Source organism: Rattus norvegicus, chromosome 2 (assembly GCF_036323735.1).
Source record: "Rattus norvegicus strain BN/NHsdMcwi chromosome 2, GRCr8, whole genome shotgun sequence".
In the NCBI taxonomy this organism is placed as follows: Eukaryota; Metazoa; Chordata; class Mammalia; order Rodentia; family Muridae; genus Rattus; species Rattus norvegicus.
In genome coordinates, this window is record NC_086020.1 from 175,660,999 (window position 1) to 175,680,181 (window position 19,183).

Consider the following 19,183-nt stretch of genomic DNA (forward strand, 5'->3'; position numbering starts at 1 on the left):
AAGGAAGAGTCTGGCCTGCTATAATGAGGTCAAAGGAAATGCCCAGGGCAGTGTGGAGGAGGACTGGAAGAGAGCCAGTCCAAATGCAAAAGGTCACCAGTCAAAATACATCAGGGGCTTGGGGAGGGATAGCTGCAAGAAATGAAGTAGGCGGGTATCTGGTCTGTCTAAGAGCTTTCAGACTGAAATGGGAAGTTCATGCCTCGTGGATCACAGCCTGGGAAAGTGAGCAACAGAAAACAAAAGGTTCTGGGAAAACAGAACGCATATAAAGGGAAAATAAGACCAGGCATGGCAGCACCCTCAGGAGACTTGAGACAGGAAAACCATGAGTTCAAGACCAGGCTGGGCAGCCAAGTTGACACCCTGTACTCAAGACAAAACAAAATTATCATAGCCCTATTGGGAAAATGTGAGTTTGGAGGTAGGAAGCGTTCATGATTCTCAGCTATATAGAAGGTAGATTTCTGTCTTTTTTTAGTGTTTCTATTGTTGTGATAAAACACTGTGACCAGTAGAAACGGGGAGAAAATGGTTTATTTCAGCTTACAGTTCTACATAACTGTTGTCAATTGAATTCAAGGCAGGAACTTAGGGCAGGAGTTCAAGAACTGAAGCAGAGACCATGGAGGAACACTGGTTTCTGTCTTGCTCCCCCTATGGCTTACTCATACCACATCCAGGACCACCAGCCCAGGGGTGGCACCACCCATAGTGAACAAGGTCCTCCACATCAAGACAATGTACACAGGCTTGGCCACAGGTCAATTTGGTGGGAGCATTTTCTCAGCTGAGATGCCCTCTTCCCAACCGACTCCAGCTTGTCTCAAGTTGACAAAAACCAGCCAGCAATCTCCCGCAGGTGTAGCCCACAGCTGATGCCTAGGATCGGCCAACTCAAAGAACAGCCACAAAAGCACACTGCTGAGTGAGATGGCGGTAAGTCACTGAGAAGACTTTTCTAATACTTTGAATGCGAATGTTGTCTCTGGAAAGAGGAAAGAGAGGAATTTGGATTACAGTTTCATGGGACTGTGCTTCCCGAAAGCACACGCATCTCTGCCTTTATCTTTGCTGTTGCCGGTGTTGTTGAGAAAAGGTCTTGATGTGTAGCCCATGCTGTTCATGAACTTGTGATCTTCCAGCCTCAGCCCCTAGAGTTGGCATTAGAGGTTTGGGACACCATGCCTCACTGTGGGCATCCTTATTATAAAAATGCCAGACGGGGCTACCTCAATGACAGAGCACTTCCTCAGCATTGTTAGAACCTGGGTTCTGGAACCAGAGAGATGGCTCAGTGGTCAAGGGTACTGACTGCTCTTTCAGGGAGGCCCAGGGTTTCCTGAATCCACATGACCTCTAACCACTGTAACTCCTGCTCCAGGGGATGTGATACCCATTTCTTTCTTCTTTTTTTCTTTTCTTTTTTAAAGATTTATTTATTATATATGAGTACACTGCCGCTGTCTTCAGACACACCAGAAGAGGGCATCTGATCCCATTACAGATGGTTGTGAGCCACCATGTGGTTGCTGGGAATTGAACTCAGGACCTCTGGAAGAGCAGTCAGTGCTCTTAACCCCTGAGCCATCTCTCCAGCCCCCAGTTTCCTATTTCTTTAAACAACAACAACAACAACAACAAAAAACAAAAAATCCAAAAACAAACAAACAAGAAAGAATCTGGTGGCATGATAAATAAAAATACAATAATAATAATGTAAGCTTCTACACTGGCCCACTGGGGGCAGGGCGAGGACAGGATGTGTCCAGGTGACCCGGAGAACGGAGCTGAAGAGCAGTCTCTTCATGCTTATTACAGTTCCTGCAACCAACCATCTGCTTCCTCCTATTTGTTTGTCTGTTTGAGACAAAGTTCTCATTATGCAGTCCTGGCTGGCCTGAAACTCACATTACAGACCAGGCTGACCTGGAATTCGAAAAGATCTCCCTTCTGCTGCCTCCCAAGTGCGGGTATTAAAGGTGTGCACTACCACACCCTGCGTTCCTCCCAAACCCCAGCTCTGATCCAAGGTCTGCCCTCCAGCAGCCAAGAGAGATGTGGGAGGAAAGAATGCCCAAGCAAAGGAACCAAGCCCTTGAGCCCACAGGCAAAATGTGGTAGCAGAAATGGCCTTTCTGTACCCACTGCTGCCATCTGTCCTCAACAGAAACTACAATCAGCCTTCTGCAGCAGTGCCAGACTTTCGGTCTGACAACAGAAGAGGTTATCATCCCTGAGGAGGAGGCAGAGAGCCCACCAGGGCTTAACAATCTTATCAGTCCAGAAGTGGAGACACAGACCCCCCTCACTTCCTGTCTTCAGTATCTCTGCAGCACCACCCTAGCATGGAGAGGTGAAGGGTGTAACCAGATGTCAAAGCCAACTGACTGTCTCTAGCTCCAAACATCAGTACTTTAGTCTCCAGGGATTACAAGGAGAGCCAGGGAACGCCCTCTGTGGACCATTGTCAGCAAGCTCCTGGACGCAGTTTTGCTGGCACAGACCTCAACCCTTTTTTTTTTTTTTTTCTAGCTTTGAAGTACAGAGAGTAGTGGCAGGGGTCTCACTCTTGTGGGAAAGGAGATGTATGTATGGTATTATTCACACTCACGTTATTGATGTTAACCAAAGACAGTAAACTGCTCAATCCCAGTCATGGGGCCGGGAACAATCTACAGCAGAGAACAGGTGGCCATCACACCTTCACAGGAAGGAATCTTATGTGCACTGCTAAAAAGAATGTAATGAGTGTGCTGTGGTAAAATTCACACAAAAGAAATACACACACACACACACACACACACACACACACACATCTTTGCATTTAGCAAGGCTACCACAGAAGAGTACTAGATGAAATCAGTGAGCATCACACGCCTGGGGTTGTAGCTTAGTTGGTAGAGTGCACAAGGATAGAACTGGCACCGTCAGATGGTACTTGTGCTTGTGGTAACATGGTAAGTCTTAAAAAAGAAATAAGTGGAAACTGCCATCATGCAAACTGCCAGCGAGACAGAATTCCACAATGCCCAAAGCCTTTTTAATAAATTAATTAACTAATTAATTAATGTATTTAAATTTAATTTATTTGAGACAGGGTCTCACAGCTCTGGCTGATCTGGAACTTGCTCTATAAACCAGAACAGTCTTGAACTCACAGAAATCCACTTGCCTTTACCTTCCTAGTGCCGGGATTAAAGGTATTGCTGCCCACTTGGACCAAGAATGAAATCATCACCTAAGCCAAGGATTCCTTGAAATTATTCGTGTGACTATGGTGATGTCACTTGGTTTTCAGAAGATGGCTACAACCCCAGGTCATATGTGGAAAAGATTTGGGGATCTAGGGTATGCTATCAAGGTAAAAATATTAAAACTTTTGGGGGGCCAGAACTTGAAAATGAGAACAGGTATAGACTTAGTATTTTTTAGTGCATCCAGAAGCTCATTTAAGTAAGTTAAATATGTGTGTCTACAGCGAAAGTCAACTATTCAACATGGCATTTCGTTTCACCCTCCCAACGACACCAGAAAGCTTATGTTATGGCAAACAATCCTGGGTGTGTCTAAGCATAATCTTGCAAAGAGCGAAGAACAGGTAGCCTTGCTTTCTTATTTGACACATTCATTTGAAAACACATTTCTGGGAAAGTAATCAACATTTCGCATATTTACACTTCATATTCACTTAATATAAATGAGTTTCCTGCCTGGTTTCAAATCAGATGCACAGAGCTACAGCCTGGCTCAACCAAAAGATTCCATATTTCTCTACCATAACTTTCTTTTAAAATAAGTTTTTGTTTGTTTGTTTGGTTGTTTTTTAATGTGTGAGGTGAGCCTTTTATCCCAGCACTGGGGAAACAGAGGCAGGTGGATCTCTAACTTAGAGGCCGGGCCTATACAAAGCTCTACTGAGTTAGTTCCAGGACAGCCAGGACTGCACAGAGAAACTCAAAAAAACAAAAAAAGAAAAAAAAAACCAAAAAAACAAAAAAAAAAAACCCCAAACAAACAAACAAACAAACAAAAAAACCCCAGCAAAAATCTATGTGGTGTTTTTGTCTGCACAGTGACCCAGGAGTCCAGAAGAGGGCTTCAGATTCCCTCGGTCATGAGTTGCTATATGGGAACTGAACTCTGGTCATCTGGAAGAGTCATCGCGCCAGCCCTTTATTAGACTTTTCTAGGGTCTATCTTCTTAGAGACATGAAATGGTGGGTGCACATTCTGAGGGCTCACTGAGAAGTGCACCTTTGCCCCTGGAGCAGATATTGATACATTAGTTTCCCAAAGCTCATATCTCCCTCGTTTATATTGTCATTTCATTTTTTTCTGATACTTTTGTTTTGTTTTGTTTTATTTTTAGGATTTTTAACAATTAATTTATTTTTCTGTGCATTGTAGCATTGGTTGCATGTGTGTCTGTGTAAGGGTGTCAGATCTCTGGAAACTCAAGTTACAGACAATTGGGAGGTGCCATATGGGTGCTGGAAATTAAATCCAGGTCCTCTGGAAGAGCAAGCAGCCAATGGTCTTTACTGCTGAGTCATCTCTCTGGCCCTGTGTTTAGGATTTAGTTTTTATTTATATGTATGTGCTGTGGGTATGTGTGAATGTGTGTACACATGTAATTGCTGTATCTGCAGAAGCCAGAAGAGAGCACGGGTGTTGGGACCTGAACTCCAGTCCTCTCCAACAGCCAAGCAGGTTCATAATGTCCGAGTCCTATTTTCCAGCCCTTATCTTTTCTTCTTTAAGTCAGGGCCTTATGGATCTCAGGATGGTCTCAAACCTGCTCTGCTCTGAGGACAGCCTGGAGCTTCTGATCCTACCTTGGATATTCTACACTATTGCAGGTTTACGAGGTGCTGGGCACCAAACCCAGGGTCTCAGGGACGCTAGGCAAGCCCTCTACCGACAGAACCACATCCCCAGCCCTTTTCTACTTTTCTACAAAATATATTAAAAAAGGAGAATCAATAAAGTTTTATTACTTAGATAAATGTTCATTTTCCTTTTAAGTGATCACAGACTTGGGACATGCTGGCACTTTAAGGAGACTGTGAACAGGACACTGTACGGTTAAGAACTGTCAATAGGACACTATACAGTTAGAATTAGTGTGCGAGGGTTTTTTTTTTTTTTTTTTTTTTCATACCTGCTTTGTCACGGGTTTGTTTATTTGTAGATGGGGTCTTAACTGAAGACTAGAGAAACCAAAGGGCCAGTCACCCTTTCTTAAGGCCTGACTGAGCCTATAATGGCAGTTTGCAGGTGCGGCTCTGCCTTGCAGCTTGTTAGAAGTGCACACCACCCCAAACCTGACAAATGAAAATCCACTCTTTAAGAAAATTCCCAGTCTCAAAGAACAAAGGGAAGGCGGACTCCCTAAGGGTCCAGGCCTCTGCTCACGCTGTAACTGAACTTCTGAGGTTCTTGGCTTGGGTTAGGGCAGCTGGGGGAGTTGATGTAAGAACAGGGATATTAAATTGCAACCAAAGCCAGAAAGGTTAGGGCAACAAAAGGAACACTGCTTGTGGCATGCTGTCTGCATGGGCCGTTGAGGGAGGGGCCAAGAGGGCTGCTGCCAGCAAAAATTTTTCTTTGTGTGTGTGTGTGTGTGTGTGTGTGTGTGTGTGTGTGTGTGTGTGTGTGTGAAGCTGGGGAACAAACCCAGGGCCTCTTTCCTACTCTACCACGGAGTCTCATTCTCAGCCCCATCAAAAACTTAGAAGCCACTCTTGCTCTTCCTCTCTTTCCTTCTTCCCTCCCCACTCCCCATCCCCTGCTGAGTGTCCATGGCCAGCCTCTACTCTCTCTGCCTTTCTCTATCTCTACTACCCCTTCAACTCCCCTCCCTATGCCCTAAAAAGACTCTATTATAAACTAGAAAGATAAATAAAATAAAATAAAAAATTTAGAAGTCTTATTGATACCTTTCAACCAAGTGGAGAAAAGGGCAGGACCCTCAGTTTTGTTTTTTTTTTTTTTCTTTTTTTTTTCCGGAGCTGGGGACCGAACCCAGGGCCTTGTGCTTGCTTCCTAGGCAAGTGCTCTACCGCTGAGCTAAATCCCCAACCCCAGGACCCTCAGTTTTAACTGAATTGGAATGTACATGATTTGAGTTAAAACCATGTAAAACTTCAAACTTATAGAACACAGGAAACTCATGAAATTTCTTTAAGAACTTGTGATTAGGGCTGGAGAGGTGGTCAGTTGCTGCTTTTCCACAAGACCCAAGTTCAGTTCCCTGAACCCATGTTACTGAGCTCACAATAGCTTGCAACTCCAGCTTCAGGTGAGCCGACACCCTCTTCTGCACACATGTAGCATACATTCACAAACACAAATAAAAACTTGAAATCTTTAAAAGGAGAGTATGTGTGGACCTCTGTGAGTTCCATCCAGATCAGCCAGGGTTACATAGTAAGACTGTCTCAATAAAGATAAAAAACAAAAACATGTAAACAACAACAACAAAAAAAAAACCCACTACACAAAAACAAAGATGTAATTACAACAAAAATCTTGTTTGGTTTGACATCTGAGATCAAGTTTTGGGCACATCATTCCTTAGAATATAACCCAGGCCAAATACAGTCTTTCAGAATTTGGCAAGGTCGCACACATTCTCAAAGACTTCACTTTGGTAAAGTCCTCTCGAATTAATAGGACTATAAATCTCCAAACTATACTTAGTGGTATCCAACTGTCTTTACCATTTAGGACCTCCTCATTCTAGTGAGGCTAACTGGTGGAAGTCTAGACACTGTTGCTAATTTCGAGCCTTTTCTCTACATAGTAGGTTAAAATAGTAGGACTCGAACTCTTACACTGCCCGCAAGAGACGTACGTGGAAGCCCGGGGGTGGGCTGGGGAGGGCTACACCTCTGGCCTTGGCCGTCTAACTAGTTAGAAGTCAGAGGCGCAGAGTAGGTACGTAGGTTGGGACCGACCAGACACGTGGTAGGGGGACAGAGCTCAAGGAAGGCCACAGTAGGCCCCGCCTGGCCAGGGCGCCCAGCGGAGCCAGGGGAGGGGCACGTGCAGCTTGTCCAGCAGGCGCCAGCTCCTTTTGGGTTGGCACCCACCACCCGCCCGCACACAAAGCCCGCTCGGCGCGCTCGGCGTTCGGCTCGTCAGGCCTGTGTCTCTGAGCTCCGCTTGGCGGCTTCCAGGTTGGGCGTGTGGTCCGGGCAGGCAGTAGGCGTCCAGTGGCTGCGCGCATCGAACCGCCGCGGGCGGGAGCGTGAGGGGAGGAGTGGGCCGCGGGGGGTGGAGGAAGCGGCCTCGCGCTGAGGAGGGAGCAATTGAATTTCAAACACAAACAACCGCACGAGCACTCCCCGAGCCGAGCGTTGCCCACCGCGCCCGCCCGGTCCGAGCGGCACGCGGGCGCAGACGCCGTGGCTGCTCCGGAGCTCGCGTCGGGGGCCAGCATCGAGGCGGGGGCCGCGCGAGGGCCGGAGCGCAGCGGCGCCGCAACCGCCGCACGCGCAAACTTGGGCTCGCGCTTCCCGGCTCGGCGCGGAGCCCGGGGCGCCCGCGGCCCCGCCATGTCGCGATCCAACCGGCAGAAAGAGTACAAGTGCGGGGACCTGGTGTTCGCGAAGATGAAGGGATACCCACATTGGCCGGCCCGGGTGAGTAGCGCGGCCGTCGCGGGCCCTGGTGCGGTTGCATAACGCTCGGGAGGGCACGGTAGCCGAGCGCAGTGCGGGCGGAGGGGCAGGGGTTCCAGGCCTGCTCTCTCTGGCGGGAGCCCACCACCACTTACATAACGGAGGCGACGGAGGGCCGGCACCTGGCGGGCAACGCCGCGTGCTCAGTTCGCCCTCAACCCTCCCTCATAGCGGCCGAGGCTTCGGGCTCACGGTGGGGGAGCGGCCCGCTGGTGTGCCGCGATCCCCAACCCCTTCGGGAAGCCCCGCACGAGCCCTGAGTCTCCATTGGTAGTTGCCTCCAGTTCAGGTTTCTGGCTGGGCAAACCGTTGCGAAGGGTCTCAGTCCACAGAGGGTTAGGTGGGTGTAGAGTTGGCGACTAACAAACTTTCTTTGAGCATTTTGTAGGAACTCTGAAGTTGGGAGGGTCGTGGAATACTTGGGGACGATTTACTTAAATGGTCTGCCTGGCTGGGTAACTCTGCCATAACCGGTTTTATCCCTCAGCTCTACAAGAACATCCCTCCTTCCATATGCCTCCATCTCAGACTTGGAACTGTAGGCAGCAGGGCCCCATGTGCTTGGGAAATCCAGTACAGACAACCTAGTGAGGTGGGAGACTGTGGGAAGCTGGAGTTTCCTCCACTTCCCACTAGTGAGTGTCTCCAGCCAGGGAGGCCAGTGTCAGCCATGTGGTTGTTTCAACCCGCCAAGAGAAGGTCCTTCCCCATTCCAGCATCTGGCCAGGTGGGAGGGTGGGGCAGGAAAGCCTGCTGTTTTATCACCTTTCCTCCGAGGAAAAGGTTAAGTGTGTGTGTTAGGGGGAGGGTGGGGGAGGTGAGGGGTTGCTTCTGGGCATCTTTCAAAACGAGTGTAGAAGGGGCCCTTGGTATTGGGTGAGGGCATGACTCAGCCCCTTAGGGTGTGGGACTTGTGTAAAGTGAAATCCTAGGGCAGAAAAGCCTGGTGGGAGAGGTCCCAGGCAGGATTGCCTTGTGCATTTTTCTGTATGGCTGACTGTTCTTCCATCTGGTTCAGTACTGCTCTGAGGCTCCATGCTGTCTTGGTTCCTGTTCAGGGTATCAGGCCGCCTTGATCTTTGAGAAAACTCAAGTGCCCCTTCACATTCTCCCTCCCTTCCAAGGAGTATGTCCAGTCCCACTTGCCTCAGCTCCTTGCTCGATGAAACTTTAAAATGGGTCAAATAAGGCCTGGCTCTGGCCTACGAGTGAAGTGCAGAGAGAAGCCAGACTTCCCCAGAACTTTAGAAGGGCCTCAGGGGCCTGACTGGAGCTAGGCAGTCTTTATGTGTGTAAGTCATATAAACACTCACTCACTTTACCTTGCACCCTCTGATCCATTGGCTTCTTGGCCCAGATGCCAAGGCACTGGTGGGCAGGGCAAGAACTGGACCCAGGTCTCTACTGCTTCTTCCTGCTGGGGGTGAGACAAAGTTCAGAGGTAAGCTGTGCCTGAGGAAGGAGTAGTTATGGAATGTCCATTTATGGAACCTTCTGGTTTGTCTGAGGTTTGGGGCCCTATGAACAAGCCTTTCTGATTTTTGGTGGCCTTTGGCTAGAGGACAGCCCTTGGAGTAGGTGTCCCATCAATTTCTTTTCCTTATGAGTGTCTAGGGCAGAAGGGTGGGACAGAGAGGCAATTTCTCTATTGAAGCCTGAACCTTTGAGATGAAGTTGTGAATGGGTCTCAAAGAGGCAACCCAATACTTGGCTTGGTTGTGACACTTAAGAGGGGTACACTGGACTATCATCTCTAATGCATTCCCCTGGACTCTGAAAAGGACAAAACTGAGTTGTGGTCTTCCCCACCCCGGATTCCTTAGAACCTTTCTGAGCTCTTGCTGAGTTGGAGAGAGAAGCCTGGTGGCCAGCTGGCTGCTCCAGGGTGTAACCAGAATCCCCAGCCGCTATGCAAGCCAACCACTTGGACCTATCTGCTCCTTGGGAGCATGGGTGACAGGGAAAAGACTCCAAGGGCCCAGAGTTGGAGATGGAAATCGAAGTCACCGGGCTACGTGATGGCGGGACTTGACTGGAAGAATGTATTATGACTCCATCTGCTTCCCTCTTCTTCCCCTAACCTCCTGGAGGATCTCTAGGCAATTAACAGTGAGCAGCCAAGCCCTGAGACTCTCCTTCCTCATTCCTCTCCCTCTCCCCCCAGTCCTGAGAAGTTCCTGAGCAGCCTAGAGCCTTCCTTCTTTCCTTTGCCCCCTCACCTTTTCTGCCCTTGGGCTTGCCACGCTCCTAGCCCAGATCCCTGAGCTGCCTGCTATCCTGGACATTCCGGTTCCCTAGGTCAAATCAGTCTCCCCTAGGTATGGTGGTCAGTTAGTACATTCTTAGCTTTCCTCAGCCTTCATAAATGCCTGATCTTAGACCTGTTTGGGCTCTGAGTGCTGTGGGCCTGGTGCTCAGTTCTCCCTGCTTCTCTAAATACTGCAGATGGCTTCAAAGGACTCTACTAACAGGGTGGGATTTCTAGTGCTTGAAGCCTATCTGATGGAGGCAGGCAAAAGCAGAGGAGTGAGCCCAAATGTTTAAGTGTCAGAATCTCCCTCCTGTTGTCTAGAGGAGGAAGTGTGGTAGGGTCCCTAGCACATCTGGCCCCAATCTGACTCACTGTCCTTTGACTCATTTGAGTTTAGTAACTGTGGATATAGAGAAAGGGCACCACCTAGGAGACAGATTCAGGTACAGAGAGAGCTTCTTTGAGACTTACTAGCCTCACCTTAGAAGAACTGCTCTTCACAGACAAGTGCCAGCAAAGAGTTCCTTTGTAGCTTGAGGGGTGGGGATACTGCCACAGAATTGACTTTTCCTGTTTTGTGGGGGAGGGGCTGGAAATGCTGTTGGAAGGCACTCCCATCCCCGAACCCTACCTGATGCACCTATTGTAAGATGGGTAGGGTCAGGATAGTTAGGGAATAAGCCTCTTCAGTTCTTCTGGAGGAAACTCCTCTGCCCTGGTTACTCCACACCCACCCTTTCTGTACTAGGAAGTTGGCAGGACAGATGGAGTTGGAAGTCTCATTACACCCAGTTTCTGGGACTGGGCAGCTAGAGGCCTCCTGGGTCTCCTGCCTCACAGTTTAGATTCTGTTTGTTGTTTGCTCTCCATGGGACCTTGGGATATCTTGTTGTTGCAGCCTGTGTTCTTGGAGAGAGCCTCAAGCCTAACCCTGCCCCCACCCCTTTTCTTTTGTAGTCACCTCTTTAATTACCAGATTAAAAGTACAGTAATACTCTAGCTTGTGTATCTGGGATATGGGCACTTATGCGCTTTAGCTTGAGCCCGGACCTGCTCCCCCCCCCCCCCTTCCGAGCCTAGTAGGTGTCAGGCCTTTCACCCCAGAGAGGCCTACAGGAGAGTCTTTTTAACCACCTCTCCTGGGATCTCTTAGGCCCTGGAGGTCCTCCTTTTGTTTTTTCTGCGGCCCTCTGAGAAGAGGCTAGCTGATAACTGGAGCCAGGTATCTTGTCCAGCTCCTCCCTGTCCCCACCCCTTAGAGCATGCCCCCACCCCCACCCGCCTTCCTGTCCTAGCTTAGTTTCAAATACAGCCCAGGACCTGCATGCCAGACTACGGGCCTGGGGGTGGGGTGCGGTGTTTAGTGTCCCCTCCTCCCCAATCCTGGATGGAAGGCCTGGGGGAGGGGTGGTCACATTCCTAGTTGCTGAGTGGACCCGGGGGCGGGGTTGAGTTGTCATAGTGATGGGGATCACGTTTGTGGGGGAACTGCGTGCCTTTCCACCAGGTTCCCACACCCCAGCATCTCCTGATTGTTGGGCTGGGCCTAGTTGAGTTGTGCCTTCTGAGGGGGCGGGGCTGGACTGAAGTCCCCAGAGGCCACGGGGCAAGGGGGAGGGACTCAGAAGCCTAAAGACCTCCCAAGTCTGGGGCAAAATGGCCTTCCGAGTCATGCCCACTTAGCTCATTCTACTCACTCAGCCTACCTGTTTCCCCAGTACTCCTAGTTGCACCCTTTATCTCTAATCATTGCTTTGGTCTTTCTCTTAGACTTGGGTCTGCAGCCCCAGTCAACATGGCTACTTGGCCTCTGGGAGGAGGGCGGGCATCTGGGGCTGTTGCAAGGATTGTTGGGAGTTGTAGTTCTCACCCTAACGGCTTGGCATGGCCTGAACTTCCAGGACTTAATTTGAAGCTGGCCAGCTGTTCTCTCTTGATTTCATACTTGACCTTAGATCTCAGCACTTGCTACCTTTACTGCAGAATTCCTCCTGGGTCATATGGGGCAAGGGATTGCCTCAAGAAAGTAGGCCTAGATTGAAAAGATGCCTCAGTGGTTAAGAGTACTGGCCAGTCTTGCAGAGGACCTGGGATGGTCTATTCCCAGCACCTAGATGGCAACTCACAACCATTTGTAACTCCGGTCCCAGGGGATCCAAGACCTTCTTCTTCTGGCTTCCTCGGCACTCATGAGGTGTACAGAAATAATGCTGGGAAAACATCCATACAACACATAAAAATACACCCCCACTTTTTTTTTTCTTGAGAGAAATCTGTAATCTGGTCCTTATAATGTGTCATGTTATTTTGGGAAAAGCATGTCAGGACTCAGTCTCCTGTAAAATGAATTGACTGATTTTAGTGGCTTTCATTTCATTGTGTTTCACAGAAGTGGCCAACAAAGTGGGGTTTGTTTAGGCTCCCTGTCACCTAAGTCACTTAAGTCAGAGCAATCTTTTAGGGTCCATAGATTCAATATTCTTTTTTCTGTGAAGTCTTGCCTAGTTAACCAGGCTGACTGAATTGTGAGCCTCCTCCCTCAGCCTTCATATTACTTAAGATTTCATATTTATCTATTTTGGTAAGGGGGTGGTTTGGTAGTTTGTTGGAGACAGGGTCTCGATTTGTAGTTCTGGCTGTCCTGATTTTCTAAGTATACCAGACTGGCCTTGAACTCACAGGGACCTGCCTCCCAAGTGCTGAGACTAAAAAGGCATGCACCACATTGCCTGTTAAGATTTCAGACCTTTCCCATGAGGCCTGGCTCATTCAGCAAATACTGTATGTGCATCTTCTGGGTGTTGAAGATGAAAACAGAACTAAGCTGTGCGTGTGTGGCGGGGTACTGCTCTAGACCACAGATTGAGTTCTACCAGCCTGAACTGTATGATGAAGACCTCCCCACCACACACACAATAGTACACATTAGCATCAAGCAAGTAATAGGATGCATTTGTAAAATTGGAACTGTAGTTGGGCATGCCTTTAATCCCAGCATTTGGGAGGCAGAAAATGGATCTAAGTTCAAAGGAGCTAGCTCTAGGACAACTAGGGCTACACAGAGAAACTTTGTCTCCAAAAGAAAAAAAATGAAACTGTTAAGGAGAGATATTATCAGTGTGTGTTTGTGTGTGGGGGTGTTGGGTCAGAGATGACGCTTTCTGGGCAGCATGATGGTAGGGTTGAGATTGGCCAGTTGGATCATTGAGAAGAGGTGGACTCTGATCATGAGGAGGCGTTGAAAGACTTGAAGTGCTTTGATTGACATTTCATAATTGGAGATGGGTGTGTTGGCATGGGTTTGTAGTTAGAAGGCTGAGGCAGGAGGATCTTGAGTTGGAGACCAGCCTGGGCTTCATATCATAGCATGGTATTGTCTCAGTATATAAAGAAGTGACAGCATTGGTGTTGGGAGTGGCAGAGATATGGCATTGGAGAAAATATACTCTGGTAAAAAGGAGAGGAATGGCCCTGGGTTTGTCGAACTTTTCTATCTAATTTAGACAAATTGTACTACTAGAAATATTTTACAAGTTGGGTAGTCTCTGGAGCCTGTCCTGTGTGGCTCTATACAATGTATAGGTGGTCACCCTGCTCCAGATTGAAGAGCCTGGGACTCTAGCTCACATTTGTTCTCACTTTCTTGACACAGATTGATGAGATGCCTGAGGCTGCAGTGAAATCAACAGCCAACAAATACCAAGTCTTTTTTTTTGGGACCCACGAGACGTGAGTGAGGGGGCCAGTGGGGTGCAAGTGGGACACTATAGGAACACCAGTGTGGTGAAAGGGGATGATGATGTCACCTGTTCATGTTTGGCTGCTTAGCTTGGTGGCATCTTGGGGTTTGAAAGCACAGTCTCCTATCTCTTACCAGGGCATTCCTGGGCCCCAAAGACCTCTTCCCTTATGAGGAATCCAAGGAGAAGTTTGGCAAGCCCAACAAGAGGAAAGGGTTCAGCGAGGGGCTGTGGGAGATCGAGAACAACCCTACAGTCAAGGCCTCGGGCTACCAGGTGAGCAATTGGTTGCCTCCTCAACCCCCTGGAAAGCAGGTGTGTTGTGGGCTCCAGGAGCCTTGCCCAGAGGCAATGCTTAGTCTTCAGAATATCAGGGCCTTTGGGGTGGTAGAGATGGAACTTCTGCAAGAGGGGCTGGGGGGGTGGGGTGACTTGTAGTTAGGGGCCACTGTCATGGCTATTGAGGGCAAGAATAGGATGGAGGCGGTAAGTGGGACAGGCCTTTGTTGGGCCCATCATTAGTAAGAGGACACAGCCTTTCAAGAGGAGGTTCTTGTGAGCCGGGCAGGACAAGGCGGGAGGGCAGGGGGAGCGGGGGTCGTGGGGAATGGGTCCCCAGATCCCTTTGGGAGAAGTTGACCCGAGGTTTTGCCTCCTGCTCCAGCCCTCCCCCCTCCTGCACAGAGCCCTGCCTGCCCGGCCTGTGGGTTAACCCCAGGGCTAATCCAACAGAGGTGGGTCTCAAATCACTTGTGAGACTGGGCACCTGGGTGGGGGTGGGGGCGAGGCGGGCAAAAGAAGGAGTGAGTGTCGGAGGGGGTGGTTGGGAGGGGCTGGTCTCTGGTACCGCTCAGCCTCTGATGTCTCCAACACAGTCCTCCCAGAAAAAGAGCTGCGCAGAAGAGCCCGAAGTGGAGCCTGAAGCCCACGAGGGTGACGGTGACAAGAAGGGCAATGCAGAGGGTAGCAGCGACGAAGAAGGGAAACTGGTCATCGATGAGCCAGCCAAGGAGAAGAATGAAAAGGGCATGCTGAAGAGGAGAGCAGGGGACATGCTGGAGGTACCTGCCAGCCAGCCAGCCATGTGCTCTTGGCACTTTGTGGCTTCTGTCTTACAGCCCAATCTGAGGTGTAATCCAGTTCCTAGTCCCTGGGAATCCAACTGAGAGTGGAGAATAGAAGAGGGTAGTAGGGCAGTGAATGTCACCCAGAGACCCCGAGGAGGAGCGGAGGCACAGGGAGATGAGGTGTTGGCTTTCTCTAGCCTCAGTTCATGTCCTCTGATATCTTCCTAGGACTCCCCTAAACGTCCCAAGGAGTCAGGAGACCATGAAGAGGAGGAAAAGGAGATAGCTGCCCTGGAGGGTGAGAGGCCCCTACCTGTAGAGATGGAGAAGAACAGCACCCCCTCTGAGCCAGACTCTGGCCAGGGACCTCCTCCAGAGGAAGAAGAGGGGGAGGAAGAGGCTGCCAAGGAAGAGGCTGAAGCCCAGGGCGTCAGAGATCATGAGAGGTGAGTGAGCTACCCTGGCAGTGGGTGGGGAGCCTAGCCACTAACAGGAGGAGGAGGAGGTGAAGAGGACGTGGAGAATGGCCTGCAGTAGTGGTCAGCCTTATTGGAGGCTGGGTGGGCTCTCCCTAGAGACCTGCACTGGCTGGGGTAAGGCCAGGCCAGGGTCACACCATTAACCCTTCTCCCCTCCCACCCTCCCCTGCAGCCTGTAGCCACCAATGTTTCAAGAGGAGCCCCTGCCCCGTTCCTGCTGCTGTCTGGGTGCTACTGGGGAAACTGGCCATGGCCTGCAAACTGGGAACCCCTTTTCCACCCAACTCACCCTATTCCTTCACTCACTCTCTCCTCTTTAAGTCCACTCCTGGAGATTGTCTTGGCCCTCACCTCCAGCTCCCTTCCTATATAATCTGTGGCCTGAGTCAGGGCCATGTGCCCCAGGATGAGATGAGGCCTTTGTATCTCCTCACATTTGTTTCCTAGGGTCTCTTTTGGGGTCTGGGCTGCTTGACACCTCGTGACACCTCTGCCCTGCTGCAGGCATTCTAGACCTTTCGGGGGTGGGTTGGGGCAGGAGTGGAGGTGAAGGAATATAAGTGAGTGTGGGTTCACGGGCGGCATCGCCTACCTGAGCTATCTCCAGCCCCCACACCTATTTTCCCATCTGCCAACATTCAAGAAATGGACACTGTGGGAGAGGCTACCATGCATCCATACATAAATCCTTGGTGATTTTTTGGGAACACTTTCCCCTTACCCCAGGGTTCAAGGAATTGTAGATTAACATGGAGACTTTGGATTTTCCAAGTTATTTGGGCCAGGACCTGAAGAGAGCTGAGAGTCGAAGGATCAACTGATTGGCATTGAGGAAATGTCTCTGTAGATCTCAGGGCAGAGATGATAACCTGGGGAGACGCTGCTGCCTTTGTCCCATTCATTCCCTGTTCTCAAGGCCGGCCTGTAGTCAGATATGTCACCCAGACATAAAGGAAAAGACACATTTTTTAAGGAAATGTTTTTAATAAAAGAAAATTACCCAAAAAAAAAACCCACAAAAAAAAAAAAAAGAAAAAAGTTAACCTGCCCCTTCGTGTGCTCCCTTTTCTGCTCCTTTCTCCCCACTACTGACCCATTTGTGAGGTGTACCAGGGGGTTGGCTCTCTTCTTTGGAGCTGGGGCTTTGATGTTCCCCAGACTTGGTCTCTGGTGTGTCACACACCCCATTCGTAGTCCACTGAGAATACAGGGAAACGTGTCCTCCAGCCTTCTAGTGGTGTCTTCTGCCCCTCTTCCTTCTCTTGTCTTTTACTCCCATCCCTCCTCTGGGCTCTGAAGAAAAATTGCTGACTGTAGCTTTGGAAGTGTAGCTCTGAGAACAATAGACAATTTGAGTTCTAGGAAAATAAAGCCGTTGATTACTATCCTGATTCTGACTAATTCTTTTCAAGTGTCTGGGTTAACTGAAGAAAGGGAAAGAGAAACATCTCTAGATGTCTTTCTCAGATTGGGGGGTGGGGCGGGGCGGACCTTAGCCTCCATTCCCACACCAGCCCTACAGAACCCACACAATCTAGTCTCTACCCTTGCAAGCACCTAGGAGCTTCTAAAACATTTTATACATTTTAAGCTATATTTTATTTTATGGGTGTTTTGCCCACATACATGTGCACCACATGCAAGCCTGGTACCAGAGGAGGTCAGAAGAGGCCATTAGGTCCCCTGGAACTAAGAATGGTTTTGGGTCCCTGTGTGGGTTTTAGTAGTCAAACCCAAGCCCTGCAAGAGCAGCAACTGCTTTAACTGTTGAGCCTTCTTTAATTGTTCAGCCATAGTCTAACATTTTTTTTTCCTTTTTTTTTTTTTCTCGGAGCTGGGGACCGAACCCAGGGCCTTGCGTTTGCTAGGCAAGCGCTCTACTGCGGAGCTAAATCCCCAACCCCATAGTCTTAACATTTTAAGCCAGGTATGGTAGCACAAATCTATACTTTAGGTGGGAAGGCAGGAGGATCACAAGCCTTCGTGGCCTCTACAAAAACACCACGTCTGAACAACTTACCCTCACTCCAGCCATGTACGCACACACACACACACACACACACACAGTGATTGCCAAGTGTGCACAAATCAGAAACCCTAGATTTGATCTCCTAACAGCATAAAATCGGGTGTGATGCATATATGCTTATAGTTCCCAACATTCGGGAGATGGAAGCTAGAGGATTACTTGTGCTTGACACACAAGTCAGATTATCTGAGTTCTATTCAGAAACAAACAGCTTGGGCTACCAGCTACGAGTAGCTACTAGGCTAGTTGGAATGCAGACAGGACTCATAGAGTGGAAGGAGAGACCTGGTTCCTGGACGCCTTGTAACCTCCACAGGTGTGTGGTGGCACAGGTGTCTGCCCTCGAGCACATTTGAAAAGAAGACTCCTCTTTCAGAGATGAGGACTGAAACCAGGGGCATGTGCTGGTCCAAACAAGTAAAAAGTCTTTCAAAAAGTCACAAATCGGGTTTGGGGATTTAGCTCAGTGGTAGAGCGCTTGCTAGGCTCTGGGTTCGGTCCCCAGCTCCGAAAAAAAAAGAAAAGGAAAAAAAAAGTCACAAATCCAAACTATAAAGCAGTTGGAGAGTTCACTGTACAGTTAAGAGCACTTGTTCTTGCAGAAGACCTGGGTTCAGTTGCCAGCACCTACACAGTGGCTCACAATCATGCATAACCTCAGTTCTAGGGAATCAAACATATTTTGACCTCCCTTAGCACATATGTAATACACATATGCAAGCAAAATACAAGTCTAAAATTTTATTGTATTTAACTTTGTGAGAGTGTGCCTGGGACATTTGGCAAGAATCAGTTTGTCTTCCCACCACGTGCAAATAAATTTAGGATTGAATGAACCCAGGTCTGGCAGGTAGGATCCTCTACTGAGCTGTCTGCCCATCCCAAGAAACTTTAAAAAAATTCATTAAAGTCATCTGTAGATATACAGCAAGCCCTGGTGTGGCCTGGGGTATACATGAGACAGGACAGATATATATCAGGGTTGGTCAAAGGTTCAATCCCCAGTACTTCAGAAAAGAGAAGTGGAGTATAGTCATGGAAAATACATGACTTTTGTCTAAGACAGGGTCACATGTAGCCCAGGACACATAGTAACTAGCTGAGGATAACTTTAAAAGATTTATTTATTTATTATATATGAGTACACTGCAGGTGTCTTCAGACACACCAGAAGAGGGCACCAGATCCCATTACAGATGGTTGTGAGCCACCATGTGGTTGCTGGGATTTGAACTCAGAACCTCTGGAAGAGCAGTCAGTGCTCTTAACTGCTGAGCCATCTCTCCAGCCCTGAGGATAACTTTAAACTGACTCTTCAAGTGCTGAGATTCTAGTTCTGTGTAGCCATTCCGGGTAGGTGTTTTTCTTTTGTTTTTGAAGTAGGGTCTTCCTATTGGTCTCAGACTTTTTGCCTTAGACTCTTAAAAGTGTTGGGAAGAACTGTGGGTCTGGTTCTAGAAAAGTGAGACCTTCAGGAGCAAGTCAAAGTTTAGGGAGCAGAGGTTACCATTTAATGCTAGTTAGCAACTTCTAAGTCCAAAGACAAGGTGTGAGGCAGGGGTAATGAATGGTGCACATCTTCTGTTGCAGCATTGGAGGCAGGTGGGGAATCAGCTCCAGGCCAGCCAGTTACATAGAACCTGTCTAAAAAGGAAAATGCTTTTAGGGAAGAATTATGACTTAAGATAGGTGCCTACTGTCCCTATAGTAAGCTCTAGGACTGGGTTCAGTCTGGAGCACCATATGATTAGCCCAGCACCTGAGAAGAATGAACGGCAGAAGCCAACTAACAAGTTTGAGTTGAGCTTGAGCTAAATGAGCCACTTTCAGAAAACAAAAGCATCTGAGAAGATGGAGGACTCTTATTCCAAGTCCATCTTACTGGGTTGCTGGTTTAGGATAGGCCAGGTGGGGGCTTGCCTTCTCCCT

General features: G+C 48.8%; 1 protein-coding gene across 2 annotated transcripts; it reads left to right on the top strand.

Annotated features, from left to right (window-relative positions):
- Window positions 1-7,291: 7,291 nt before the first annotated feature.
- On the top strand, window positions 7,292-16,616 carry Hdgf (heparin binding growth factor). 2 transcript variants are annotated; one of them, NM_053707.3, is made up of 6 exons: window positions 7,292-7,649; window positions 13,592-13,668; window positions 13,817-13,955; window positions 14,555-14,740; window positions 14,975-15,192; window positions 15,398-16,256. In NM_053707.3, exons 1-6 carry the CDS (start codon window positions 7,563-7,565, stop codon window positions 15,402-15,404), a joined length of 714 nt encoding a protein of 237 aa, NP_446159.1. In that variant the 5' UTR covers window positions 7,292-7,562; the 3' UTR covers window positions 15,405-16,256. The 2 variants fall into 2 exon arrangements, with proteins under 2 accessions (NP_446159.1, XP_038957489.1); XM_039101561.2 differs by lacking the exon at window positions 7,292-7,649 and adding an exon at window positions 7,808-8,028 and having other exon boundaries at window positions 15,398-16,616.
- Window positions 16,617-19,183: the final 2,567 nt, after the last annotated feature.

What these genes read in the sequence shown, in the direction of transcription:
- Hdgf (NM_053707.3), top strand. Translation starts at nt 7,563, where the DNA reads ATGTCGCGATCCAACCGGCAGAAAGAGTACAAGTGCGGGGACCTGGTG. An exon ending in ACCCACATTGGCCGGCCCGG is followed by an intron (nt 7,650 to 13,591) that starts GTGAGTAGCGCG and finishes TTCTTGACACAG; the next exon opens with ATTGATGAGATGCCTGAGGC. An exon ending in TCAAGGCCTCGGGCTACCAG is followed by an intron (nt 13,956 to 14,554) that starts GTGAGCAATTGG and finishes TCTCCAACACAG; the next exon opens with TCCTCCCAGAAAAAGAGCTG.